The sequence below is a fragment of the Schistocerca americana genome, chromosome X (assembly GCF_021461395.2).
Source record: "Schistocerca americana isolate TAMUIC-IGC-003095 chromosome X, iqSchAmer2.1, whole genome shotgun sequence".
Lineage (NCBI taxonomy): Eukaryota > Metazoa > Arthropoda > Insecta > Orthoptera > Acrididae > Schistocerca > Schistocerca americana.
This window is the reverse complement of record NC_060130.1, coordinates 485,654,707-485,668,408: the sequence shown is the minus strand read 5'-3', so window position 1 is coordinate 485,668,408 and position 13,702 is coordinate 485,654,707. Positions and strand designations below refer to the sequence as shown.

General features: G+C 39.6%; 1 protein-coding gene across 1 annotated transcript in view; it reads right to left on the bottom strand.

The window, feature by feature from the left end:
- LOC124556559 (DNA polymerase zeta catalytic subunit) overlaps positions 1-13,702 on the bottom strand; it is a 223,577-nt gene that overhangs the window by 88,711 nt on the left and 121,164 nt on the right. Inside the window, exons 16-17 of the mRNA XM_047130515.1 lie at positions 5,830-6,008; positions 899-1,105 (exon numbers count right to left, since the gene is read on the bottom strand). Of these exons, the coding sequence (XP_046986471.1) occupies positions 899-1,105; positions 5,830-6,008 (386 nt within the window). The remainder of the gene's footprint in view (positions 1-898; positions 1,106-5,829; positions 6,009-13,702) is intronic.

The following is a 13,702-nucleotide window of genomic DNA, read 5'->3' as shown; positions in this document are numbered from 1 at the left end:
ATACAGTCTGGACCAGAAGACTTGATTTTATTAAGTGATTTAAGTTGCTTCACTACTCCGAGGATATTTACTTCTACGTTACTCATGTTGGCAGCTTACGTCTCCAGAATTTTTCTTGTGAGGTTATGTTAAGGACAAAATATATTATGCAGAAATATTAACTATCTGAAAGGGTGAGAGGCAAGGGAATCACCAAATCCAAGCATCACGATGGGAATAGAAAACTATTACAACCATGTAGTCATTCCTCGATCACACTAAAAATACTTTATTAACAAGATACTTAAATGTCTAACCATAATAGTTTTACTGCACAATCTAATTTGCAAAACTAAATTTAATTTTTAACATAAAATCAACTTTTTAGAACAAAGAAGTTTACATTTTTATCGCAAATGTAATGTAGAATCAAATACATCGGTTCTTAATTGCAATAATTGGAAAAACTGAATTTTGTCAATTACAGTGCCACTTACCATGAATGGATAAATGTTTTGGGTAAACCCTAGCTAGGTATATTTTTGGCATAGAATCTGAATCTGCAATAAAAATGAGGGTTCCCATTTGAAAATAAAAAGTTGACCTCCTTGGGGGAGAGGGGCTTAGGTGTGGCCAGTTTTAGCACAAACATATGGCCCCTTTGAAAATATTAGCTTTTCATCTGGGATTTTTTTATATGATGTGTATTTTTGGAGTTATTTAGTTGTTTCAAGTTAAAACAAACATCCTGTACATCTCTTTCCATTCAAATCAATATCACTGTCTAAAGGGTCACAGGATGAATAAATATTATTATTTATAGTGAAGTTATACAGTCCACACTGAAATCACAAATGACACTAATGTAATATGACTTATTCATGCTCTCTTTTAAAGAGAGTTACAAGGTATTACATACCTCATGCCTAAATAGTCTCCATATATTCAAGACAATACGACCAACGATCTTTATCTCAGCTGAAAATTCAACCATGTCCCCATCTGTGTCATTGTCCCTCAGTTTACTCTCCTTGACTGCAGTTGGTACACGTGAGATTTCTGGGCATAAGTTCATCTCGAGTGTAAATGCTCGTTTGAACACATAACCCCAAGACAACATTTCTACCTGAAAAATAATGGGAAGCTTTCAAAGAAGTATTTATTTCTTTTTTCAACATAAAATTAGTTGAAAATGTCATGATTCACTGACCACAGTAAAGAAAAATGACTTAACTTGTGTATGAAATAAAAGGTGGCCCTTAAAAGCAGGCATGTTCATTATAAAAGAGCATATAAAGTTTTCCTTGGAGTAGTAGTGCTGCTTCGTGATATTATGCAACATTATACACTAAAAGGACATTTTCACATTTTTGTACAGTTTCTAAAGATATCTACTGTGGTACTGTAAATAATTAAACTTCTGTTATACTGTATATGAACTAAATAGACAAGAAATTTATGGAATATTGCAATGAGTACCTATCAAGAGGTCAAAATGGGGTATTTTAGTTCTTTTGTTACATGATCATATCTGCCACTGCTACATTTATTGGTGTGTGTGTGTGTGTGTGTGTGTGTGTGTGTGTGTGTGTGTGTGTGTGTAGCTTGCATCAGTGCGAGTTGAAAATACAACAGTAGGAACAAATATGTCAGTATAGGCATATACTATACATCATTAGGGTGGACTGCAAAATATTTATTTCTTTATGTTGTAGGAAAGTTCTTGCAGAACATAAATACTTTTCGGTTAATGAAGACCACTCAGCAATAAACAGAAACATTGAATTGTCAATAGGCACACACAAAAGAAAGAAACTTGCTAGTTTTTGGAGTTATCCTTTGCAACTCATCATAGGATAACTCGGAAAGCTAGTAAGTTTTTTTCTTTTGTGTGTGTCTGTCAACAACTTAATGCTCAGTGGCCTCTTTTAATCCAAAAGTATTAATTTATTTACATTTTCTTTGCCTTGAGTCATCACAATGATGACTTTTGCAAATTTCAGAAATAATAGCATGACAATAATTATACTTACAAATTATATTATATACAGCAACTGTTGCATCTTACATCTGTTTTATACATTTATTATGTTACTGTTTTATGTTACAGTCGGTGTCTTAAAATTCACTGAATGAATATAAACATTTTTCTATCAGAAAAAATTTTAATTTTGTGTTAAAACTAGTCTCTGTACATGTCCTTTGAGAGTTTAGTAGTTTGTTAAACCAAATCAAACCAATGATGTATGGGCTTATATCTGTCATTTTTCAAGCTGTTCTTATCGAGAAATAATAGTATTTTGTCCTGTTATTGTGATCACGTACATCACTGCACTTAATAACTTCCACAGGTTGACTCATAAAAATGCAATTAATTTAAATATGTATAAAGAATATAATGCAAAGTATTTGTGGTTCATGAACACGTCATGGCATGAATCTCTGTGACCTATCAAATGTATAAGCCGTCATGCTTATTTCTGTAACAGCAGTATTCTTTTTAAGTGGACATCAGCTCCACAGCCCCATAGTTTGTTCCCATAATTAAGTAAGGGATAAATCAGTCCATAATATACTATTTTCAATGTTTGGCTAGGAAGTATCTTTGAGAGCTAAGCTGATGTAAGAAACTGCTGAGTTTTCCACACAAACAATTTACAAGGTTTGTCCACTGCAAATTTTCGTCAACATACACCACCAGAAATGTAAGTGTCACTGTTTACATTTTATTCATCTGAGAGAACAATATGCCAGTACCTTTAATCATGTGAATAATATAGGTGATATATCCATGGGTGTGGTACTATCATTTGTATCTTGATGCAATTTTTGGCAGCTACAGGAATGTTGTATTCTGTGCACAGGAAAGTGGATCAGGTTATTCAGAATGAATGGTAATGAATGTTGCTATGGGGAATTTGTTTAGATCACAAATTTGCCCATCCACATGGTGGAGGTGGCACCATGGACTGTTGCAATATGCTAGGAGTTCAAGTTTCTCCATGCAACACACAGGTCACAACTCATATCAAGCACTTTTCATTTGATCTTTTCACAGAAATATTTTGTCAGAAAGACTTTTGCAGACAGTGCTGAAATTCAAGAGGTATTGATGAAGTGGCTGACAGAACTGGCAGAACACTTCTGCAGTAATGGTATATATTTGAACAGTCCATACCCTGGCCCATAAAATGTACATGTACACGCCAAGTTAATTATAAAATAATAATTATGAAGGTCTGAATTTTTACATTCCAGCCAGTCCTCAGACTTAGAAGTTTAGTGCTCTAACAAGGATAAGCAAGGTAACTACAACATTGTCAGAAGTATGAACATATCACTTTACTTTATTCTGAGAGCAGTTTCGATAGCATTATTGTTACCTGGTGAGTCTGACAACACATCATCTTGGTTCTGTGAGTGTACAAAGATGTATAAATTGACAATACCCGCGTTAAAAGTTTGGTAGAAAAACCTTATGTAATTGAGTTTACTGTTATTATCTGCCATGAATAATTAAGTATTAAGTAATTGTATACATATATCAGTATCTACAAACAGAAGCATAAAGTTTAATAATTTACCTGTATTAGAAACGTTACAGATATGTATAAATTCACGTACATTACATTTACGTCTATCACTGGCAGAGATTAAGGCATTAAAAAAGGAAACAAAAGAAGATATGATTTTTAAAAAATCACACAGACAGACATTTGCCTAAAGTGAAAAAACGGACTGTTAATAAATTTTCACTACCTTTTCATTAGTTTCTGCTGGTGATAAATTGTCCAAAGCAAAGATTTTTTTTTTAAAGTACAGTATTACAGTGTATTCATTTGAGTGAAAAATTACACAATATGATTGTTTTAAGAAATTTCATAAACAAATAGATTTTTTGAAATGTCTTTCATACCTGACTTACGCTATTAAACAATATGTACCAACATAAAAAAATAATTGATATAAATACCATATTTGTGCAAGGCCCTCATATGTAAACAGTGTTTGTACAGAAACAATTAAAATGTGAATATAAATTATTATTTTCTGTAATTTTAAGCTTTATGTGCATCAAAACTATCTAATCAAAGCAATTCTTTACACTAACAGAGTAATGGAAAGTCCTTCATCTACATGATTACTCTGCAATTCACATTTAAGTGCTTGGCAGAGGGTTCATCGAACCACAATCATACTATCTCCCTACCATTCCACTGCTGAACAGCGCGCGGGAAAAACGAACACCTAAACCTTTCTGTTCGAGCTCTGATTTCTTTTATTTTATTTTGATGCTCATTCCTACCTATGTAGGATGGGCTCAACAAAATATTTTCGCATTCGGAAGAGAAAGTTGGTGACTGAAATTTCGTAAACAGATCTCGCCGTGACGAAAAACGTCTTTGCTTTAATGACTTCCATCCCAACTCACGTATCATATCTGCCACACTCTCTCCCCTATTACGTGATAATACAAAACGAGCTGCCCTTTTTTGCACCCTTTCGATGTCCTCTGTCAATCCCACCTGGTAAGGATCCCACACCGCGCAGCAATATTCTAACAGAGGACGAACGAGTGTAGTGTAAGCTGTCTCTTTAGTGGACATGTTGCATCTTCTAAGTGTCCTGCCAATGAAACGCAACCTTTGGCTCACCTTCCCCACAATATTATCTATGTGGTCTTTCCAACTTAAGTTGTTCGTAATTTTAACACCCAGGTACTTAGTTGAATTGACAGCCTTGAGAATTGTACTATTTATCAAGTAATCGAATTCCAACGGATTTCTTTTGGAACTCATGTGGATCACCTCACACTTTTTTTTTTTTTTTTTTTTTTTTTTTTTTATTTAGCGTCAACTGCCACCTGCCACACCATACAGCAATCTTTTCTAAATCGCTTTGCAACTGATACTGGTCTTCGGATGACCTTACTAGATGGTAAATTACAGCATCATCTGCGAACAACATAAGAGAACTGCTCAGATTGTCACCCAGGTCATTTATATAGATCAGGAACAGCAGAGGTCCCAGGACGCTTCCCTGGGGAACACCTGACATCACTTCAGTTTTACTTGATGATTGATGAAATGTATCTAACAACTCACTGAATAGTTGAAGTGCAGATTTGTCGATAGGCCCTTAAATAAGACACACACACACACACACACACACACACACACACACACACACACAGACAGGGAGTCATGTTCATCGTACATTGTCATGGAGACATGGATTGACAGGGAAACAGAGGAAGATGGAGACTGTGGAGAAAAGGGTGTAAGTGCACCTTGTCTCCTTTTACCTCTCACCCACTCCATGAAACAACCCCTCACCCCAGCAGAGCTCTTGTGATGGCACAGTGTAAGTTGTACATCTGTATGTTTACTGTACAGCTCTGAAGAAAAATTCATATGAAAGCTTGCAATGTTCTCAGTCTTGTTTATGTGGCTATCAAGAACTCAGCACCTCAACTATTTGGTGAGTTGCTACCTTTACTCCTTAAATTATTTATGATCCTCCTGAAGAAAAAATAATGATTGGGCATACCAAATGCATTCAATATTTATTCTTTTATACCATGAATTTCCTTAAATGTTAGGTGACTGGCAACTGATTCCCACTGACTAGATAAGCTGGTGCCAAAATATCCCAATTATGAAAATAAATAGAAGATCATACAAATAAATGTTCTGAAATTACTTGCCTTTACATTTATAATCACTTCTAAATTATTATTTGTCCCAAAATAATTTAAATCACAACAAATACTTCTGTTGAAGCAGAGTAACAAGTAAACAGCTAACTTTCAATATATTTTATAATCAAAGAGATGCACCATGTTTTCACCTCATATCCTGCCAAAATGTCTGGATCCCATGTTTTCACCAAGGTTATAAGTTCCTGCAGAAGGATTTTCTCATTTGGCACAATGCAGGCACTGCAATTAACAGCTGTTGATTTGAAAAGATGACTTCTGAATGTTTCACTCTCTGAATCCACAGGAAATTTATTCACAGCAATAATTCCTGTACAAAAAGATCAGCTGTTAAGATAAATAATGTTATAACTGTCACTTATAATAAATTAAATGATTTCAGAAACTATAAAACTATTACACTTATACAACAAGAGTTAGATTCAACATGAAATTTAAGCTGTACAGTACAATTATGTCATGACTGGGATACTATAAAACTTGACAGTGTTTTACAATTGAAGCCGGTCATTGTTTATTTCACAGCATGATATTTCAACCGAACATTGTCAACCAAAAAATTCTCTTTTTTAGGTATGTTGTTATACTTTCATAGAGTGGAGACATGGAGAAAATAAATTAACATAGTTTTCACGCATCTTAATTTACAGTAATACCCAGTTCTCTTTGAATACAGAAACATTTTGTTGCTTTTCATTCCTTCCTATTCTCTATTCATCAGTTTGAAAGACATTCTGGTATCAACTGATGGTAGTGTGGTGCTGCACTTTGGTGAAAGCACTGGGTGACTCTGATGGATGGCGGTCACATGCCCATGTTCTTTGATAGCAAAACACATGGCGGAGTCCTCTGGGTAAGTGTGCTGGCTGTTTCTGCATTAACACACAGTGCAGGATTTTCTTACTTGTGCTATGTTTTGTGACCTATCACTAAGACTACTGTTAGTACTTCTACTAGAAGCTATATCTACATGATGTCACAGTTTTACTTATGTCACTGTTGCCCCTTTGTGTGTTGGTGGTGTGGAGTCTGCTTGTGATGACATCCCGTCACCTACTGACCGTAGGGATGACAGATGCACATTGTGGAACTAACAAGTCAATGTCAAAAACACATTTTGTCACTGATGCACTTTCAAAAGTCTGCACTATGTGGAGAACCTTGCTTAGACTAGGTTCAAACTCTGTAAAGAGTGCTAGCCCAAACTTCATACCTGCGAGCTGGATGCAGCATCACATCTCAAATTAATGATTTGGCATAAGACTTATTGCAGTGTCAGCAAAGAAAATTGCACTGTTGACTAAGACCTTGTGGATCGGGCAACCAGGATTTATGTGACAGGCTTGCTTTCTTCTGGCACTGGCTGAAACTTGGTACAGTAGTCACTACATGTGTCTGCATTTAAAACGAGTGGACAACAAATTGCACAACATGCCAAACAAGAAGATGTTAGGTTGTATAAGTTGTCAATATTTGAAAACCAGTTCATAAACTTAAACACTGGAACACAATAATGAAGCATTCTGAACATGAGTATAAGAAATACTACTAGCCTTGCAAAACAGCAGAGACTACTGGCGCTATGTATTCCAAGCTTCCTTGAAATCGTCAAACACGGGAATGTAGCTGCTGACAACACATTGTTGATGTTAATGGTGAAACATTATTCTGCTTTATTATTGATTTCAGCAGGTTGCTCTGTTGTTTCTGTAGTAATTCGAGCTCTCTCTGAATTTGCTGTTGCTTTTGAGGATGTGTACTCTACAATTGTATCCCACCTGAGCAACAATAATATGCTTAGTGGACGACAATTTACAATTCAGAAGAATTGCTCAACTGAGAATGCCACTTACACAACCACTCACCAAATTTTACAAGCACTAGACTGTGTGAATTCCAATACTGCCCTGGATAAACTGAAGTTTTATGGAATTACATACAATCAATGGATAATGTCATTTCTGACCAAAAGATTGCAAAAAGTTACAGTTAATAATTTAAACAATCTAAGCAAGGCGGATACCGGCTGCATCACCTATACCGCTCCCAAGAGGAAGACTGGAGACAGACATCCATGGAGAACTGCTGGTAACCAACCTGATGGCTGAAGACGTAAGAAGAAGAGGTAGAGGATATTCTTCTGACTGGAAAGAAATCACTCGTGGGGGTCCACAATGCACGACCTTCCACCTAATATACAAGCAGAATTAGTCTTTTTAGGGATCTACATCTACATCTACATTTATACTCCACACGCCACCCAACAGCGTGTGGCGGAGGGCACTTTACGTGCCACTGTCATTACCTCCCTTTCCTGTTCCAGTCGCGTATGGTTCACGGGAAGAACGACTGCCAGAAAGCCTCTGTGCACGTTCCAATCTCTCTAATTTTACATTAATGATCTCCTCGGAAGGTATACGTAGGGGGAAGCAATATATTCGATACCTCATCCAGAAACGCACCCTCTCGAAACGTGGACAGCAGGCTACACCGCGATGCAGAGTGCCTCTCTTGCAGCGTCTGCCACTTGAGTTTGCTAAACATCTCCGTAACGCTATCACGCTTACCAAATAACCCTGTGACAAAATGCGCTGCTCTTCTTTGGATCTTCTCTATCTCCTCTGTCAACCCGACCTGGTACGGATCCCACACTGATGAGCAATACTCAAGTATAGGCGGAACGAGTGCTTTGTAAGCCACCTCCTTTGTTGATGGACTACATTTTATAAGGACTCTCCCAATGAATCTCAACCTGGCACCCACCTTAACAACAATTAATTATATATGATCATTCCACTTCAAATCGTTCCGTACGCATACTCCCAGATATTTTACAGAAGTAACTGCTACCAGTGTTTGTTCCGTTATCATATAATCATACAATAAAGGATCCTACTTTCTATGTATTCGCAATACATTACATTTGTCTAGGTTAAGGGTCAGTTGCCACTCCCTGGACCAAGTGCCTATCCGCTGCAGATCTTCCTGCATTTCACTGCAATTTTCTAATGCTGCAACTTCTCTGTATACTACAGCATCATCCGTGAAAAGCTGCATGGAACTTCCGACACTATCTACTAGGTCATTTATATTTAAATTGAGAAAAGCAATTGTCCCATAACACTCCCCTGTGGCACGCCAGAGGTTACTTTAACATCTGTAGACATCTCTCCATTGAGAACAACATGCTGTGTTCTGTTTGCTAAAAACTCTTCAATCCAGCCACACAGCTGGTCTGATATTACATAGGCTCTTACTTTGTTTATCAGGTGACAGTGCGGAACTGTATCGAACGCCTTCCGGAAGTCAAGAAAAATGGCATCTACCTGGAAGCCTGTATCTAATATTTTCTGGGTCTCATGTACAAATAAAGCGAGTTGGGTCTCACACGATCGCTGTTTCTGGAATCCATGTTGATTCCTACAGAGTAGATTCTGGCTTTCCAGAAATGACATAATACTTGAGCAAAAAACATGTTCTAAAATTCTACAACAGATCGATGTCAGAGATATAGGCTTATAGTTTTGCACATCTGCTCGACAAACCTTCTTGAAAACTGTGACTAGGTGTGCTCTTTTCCAATCATTTGGAACCTTCCGTTCCTCTAGGGACTTGCGGTACACGGCTGTTAGAAGAGGGGCAAGTTCTTTCGTGTACTCTGTGTAGAATCGAATTGGTATCCCGTCAGGTGCAGTGGAATTTCCTCTGTTGAGTGATTTCAGTTGCTTTTCTATTCCTTGGACACTTATTTCGATGTTAGCAATTTTTTCGTTCATGTGAGAACTTAGAGAAGGAACTGAAGTGCGGTCTTCTTCTGTGAAACAGCTTTGGAAAAAGGTGTTTAGTATTTTAGCTTTACACGTGTCATCCTCTGTTTCAATGCCATCATCATCCCTGAGTGTCTGGATATGCTGTTTCGATCCACTTACTGATTTAACATAAGACCAGAACTTCCTAGGATTTTCTGTCAAGTCGGTACATAGAATTTTACTTTCGAATTCACTGAACGCTTCATGCATAGCCCTCCTTATGCTAACTTTGACATCATTTAGCTTCTGTTTGTCTGAGAGGTTTTGGCTGCGTTTAAACTTCTCTAAATCCTTGCACAGACGAAAAAATGGCTGACATTGAAATAAGTGCCCAAGGAATAGAAAAGCAACTGAAATCACTCAACAGAGGAAAGTCCACTGGACCTGACGGGATACCAATTCGATTCTACACAGAGTACGCGAAAGAACTTGCCCCCTTCTAACAGCCGTGTACCGCAAGTCTCTAGAGGAACGGAAGGTTCCAAATGATTGGAAAAGAGTACAGGTTGTCCCAGTCTTCAAGAAGGGTCGTCGAGCAGATGCGCAAAACTACAGACCTATATCTCTGACGTCGATCTGTTGTAGAAATTTAGAACATGTTTTTTGCTCGAGTATCATGTCGTTTTTGGAAACCCAGAATCTACTATGTAGGAATCAACATGGATTCCAGAAACAGCGATCGTGTGAGACCCAACTCGCTTTATTTGTTCATGAGACCCAGAAAATATGAGATACAGGCTCCCAGGTAGATGCTATTTTTCTTGACTTACGGAAGGCGTTCGATACAGTTCCGCACTGTCGCCTGATAAACAAAGTAAGAGACTACGGAATATCAGACCAGCTGTGTGGCTGGATTGAAGAGTTTTTAGCAAACAGAACACAGCATGTTGTTCTCAATGGAGAGACGTCTACAGACGTTAAAGTAACCTCTGGCGTGCCACAGGGGAGTGTTATGGGATCATTGCTTTTCACAATATATATAAATGACCTAGTAGATAGTGTCAGAAGTCCCATGCGGCTTTTAGCGGGTGATGCTGCAGTATACAGAGAAGTTGCAGCATTAGAAAATTGTAGCGAAATGCAGGAAGATCTGCAGCGGATAGGCACTTGGTGCAGGGAGTGGCAACTGACCCTTAACATAGACAAATGTAATGTATTGCGAATACATAGAAAGTAGGATCCTTTATTGTATGATTATATGATAGCGGAACAAACACTGGTAGCAGTTACTTCTGTAAAATATCTGGGAGTATGCGTGCGGAACGATTTGAAGTGGAATGATCATGTAAAATTAATTGTTGGTAAGGTGGGTACCAGGTTGAGATTCATTGGGAGAGTCCTTAGAAAATGTAGTCCATCAACAAAGGAGGTGGCTTACAAAACACTCATGCGACCTATACTTGAGTATTGCTCATCAGTGTGGGATCCGTACCAAATCGGGTTGACAGAGGAGATAGAGAACATCCAAAGAAGAGCGGCGCGTTTCGTCACAGGGTTATTTGGTAGCCGTGATAGCGTTATGGAGATGTTTAACAAACTCAAGTGGCAGACTCTGCAAGAGAGGCACTCTGCATCGCGGTGTAGCTTGCTTGCCAGGTTTCGAGAGGGTGCGTTTCTGGATGAGGTATCGAATATATTGCTTCCCCCTACTTATACCTCCCGAGGAGATCACGAATGTAAAATTAGAGAGATTAGAGCGCGCACGGAGGCTTTCAGACAGTCGTTCTTCCCGCAAACCATACGCGACTGGAACAGGAAATGGAGGTAATGACAGTGGCACGTAAAGTGCCCTCCGCACACACCGTTGGGTGGCTTGCGGAGTATAAATGTAGATGTAGATGTAGATGCAGTGAAGCTCTCTTTGCTTTTGCAGTAGTTTCCTAACTTTGTTGTTGAACCATGGTGGGTTTTTCCCGTCCCTCACAGTTTTACTCAGCACATACCTGTCTAAAACGCATTTTACGATTGCCTTGAACTTTTTCCATAAACACTCAACATTGTCAGTGTTGGAACAGAAATTTTCATTTTGATCTGTTAGGTAGTCTGAAATCTGCCTCCTATTGCTCTAGCTAAACAGATAAACCTTCCTCCATTTTTTTATATTCCTATCTACTTCCATATTCAGGGTGCTGCAATGGCCTTATGATCGCTGATTCCCTGTTCTATGCTTACAGAGTCGAAAAGTTCAGGTCTGTTTGTTATCAGTAGGTCCAAGATGTTATCTCCACATGTCAGTTCTCTGTTTAATTGCTTGAGGTAATTTTCGGATAGTGCACTCAGTATAATGTCACTCGATGCTCTGTCCCTACCACCCGTCCTAAACATCTGAGTATCCCAATCTATATCTGGTAAATTGAAATCTCCACCTAAGACTATAACATGCTGAGAAAATTTATGCGAAATGTATTCCAAATTTTCTCTCAGTTGTTCTGCCACTAATGCTGCTGAGTCGGGAGGTCGGTAAAAGGAGCCAATTATTAACCTAGCTCGGTTGTTGAGTGTAACCTCCACCCATAATAATTCACAGGAACTATCCACTTCTATTTCACTACAGGATAAACTACTACTAACAGCGACGAACACTCCACCACCGGTTGCATGCAATCTATCCTTTCTAAACACCGTCTGTACCTTTGTAAAAATGTTGGCAGAATTTATCTCCGCCTTCAACCAGCTTTCTGTACCTATAACGATTTCGGCTTCGGTGCTTTCTATCAGCGCTTGAAGTTCCAGTACTTTACCAACACAGCTTCGACAGTTTACAATTACAATACCGATTGCTGCTTGGTCCCCGCATGTCCTGACTTTGCCTCGCATCCTTTGAATCTGTTGCCCTTTCTGTACTTGCCTGGGGCCATCTAACCTAAAAAAACTGCCTCTATCCTGCAGAACCCGAAACCCCACCACCCTATGGCACAAGTCGAGGAATCTGCAGCCCACATGGTCGCAGAACCATCTCAGCCTCTGATTCAGACCCTCCACTCGGCTCTGTACCAAAGGTCCGCAGTCAGTCCTGTCGACGATGCTGCAGATGGTGAGCTCTGCTTTCATCCCGCTAGTGAGACTGGCAGTCTTCACCAAATCAGATAGCTGCCAGAAGTCAAAGAGGATTTCCTCCGATCCGTAGCGACACACATCATTGGTGCCGGCATGAGCGACCACCTGTAGATGGGTGCACCCTGTACCCTTCATGGCATCCGGAAGGACCCTTTCCACATCTGGAATGACTCCCCCCCCACAGTATGCTCATGGAGTGCACATTGGTTTTCTTCCCCTGCCTTGCAGCCATATCCCCAAGGGGCCCCATTAAGCACCTGACGTTGGTGCTCCCAACTACCAGTAAGCCCACCCTCTGCGACCGCCCAGATCTTGCAGACCGAGGGGCAACCTCTCGACCAGGACAAGCAGCCATGTCCGGCTGAAGATCAGTATCAGCCGGAGACAGATCCTGAAACCAGTTTGTCAGACAAGCTGGAGAGGCCTTCCGTTCAGCTCTCCGAAATGTCTTTCGCCCCCTGCCACACCTCAAGACGACCTCCCACTCTACCACGGGTGAGGGGTCAGCCTCACTGTGGGCAGTATCCCGGGCATCCACAGCCGTAGTCTGATCAGGGGATGCGTGGGATGAGCTGGCCGTCCCCGACAAACCCCCATCCGGACCCCCAAAGTGATGCCCATTGGCAACAGCCTCAGGCTGTGTGACCGAAGCCAACACTGCCTGAAGCTGGGAGCGAAGGGATGCCAACTCAGCTCGCATCCGAACACAGCAGTCGCAGTCCAACACACATTTTCTGGAAACTGCATTAGTATTGTAAACAATCCAAACATAGAGCTGGCAGCTGGTTGAAACCTGAAGCAGAAAGTTGTGAGATATTTAGCAATTTGTGGAATGTATATCAAAAAGACAGATTAGATGCCATAGGTGGGGATGTGTTCATTGCAGGTGACAAAAATATTGTCTCTATTCACGTTGAATTTGAGTGTTACAGGAAAGTTATCTGGTCACGTATAATTAGTCTAGGTGAAATTAAGTTAATTGTTGGACGTTTTTACTCACCACTTGATTCTGCTGTGATGGTTTTAGAGTCACTGTAAGAAAGAGTACAGGCCGAAGTGCGGAAATACCCAGATCATGCAATATTAGTTGGATGTAACTTTAACCTACCAAGTATAGACTGGGACGTTTATGGTGTCA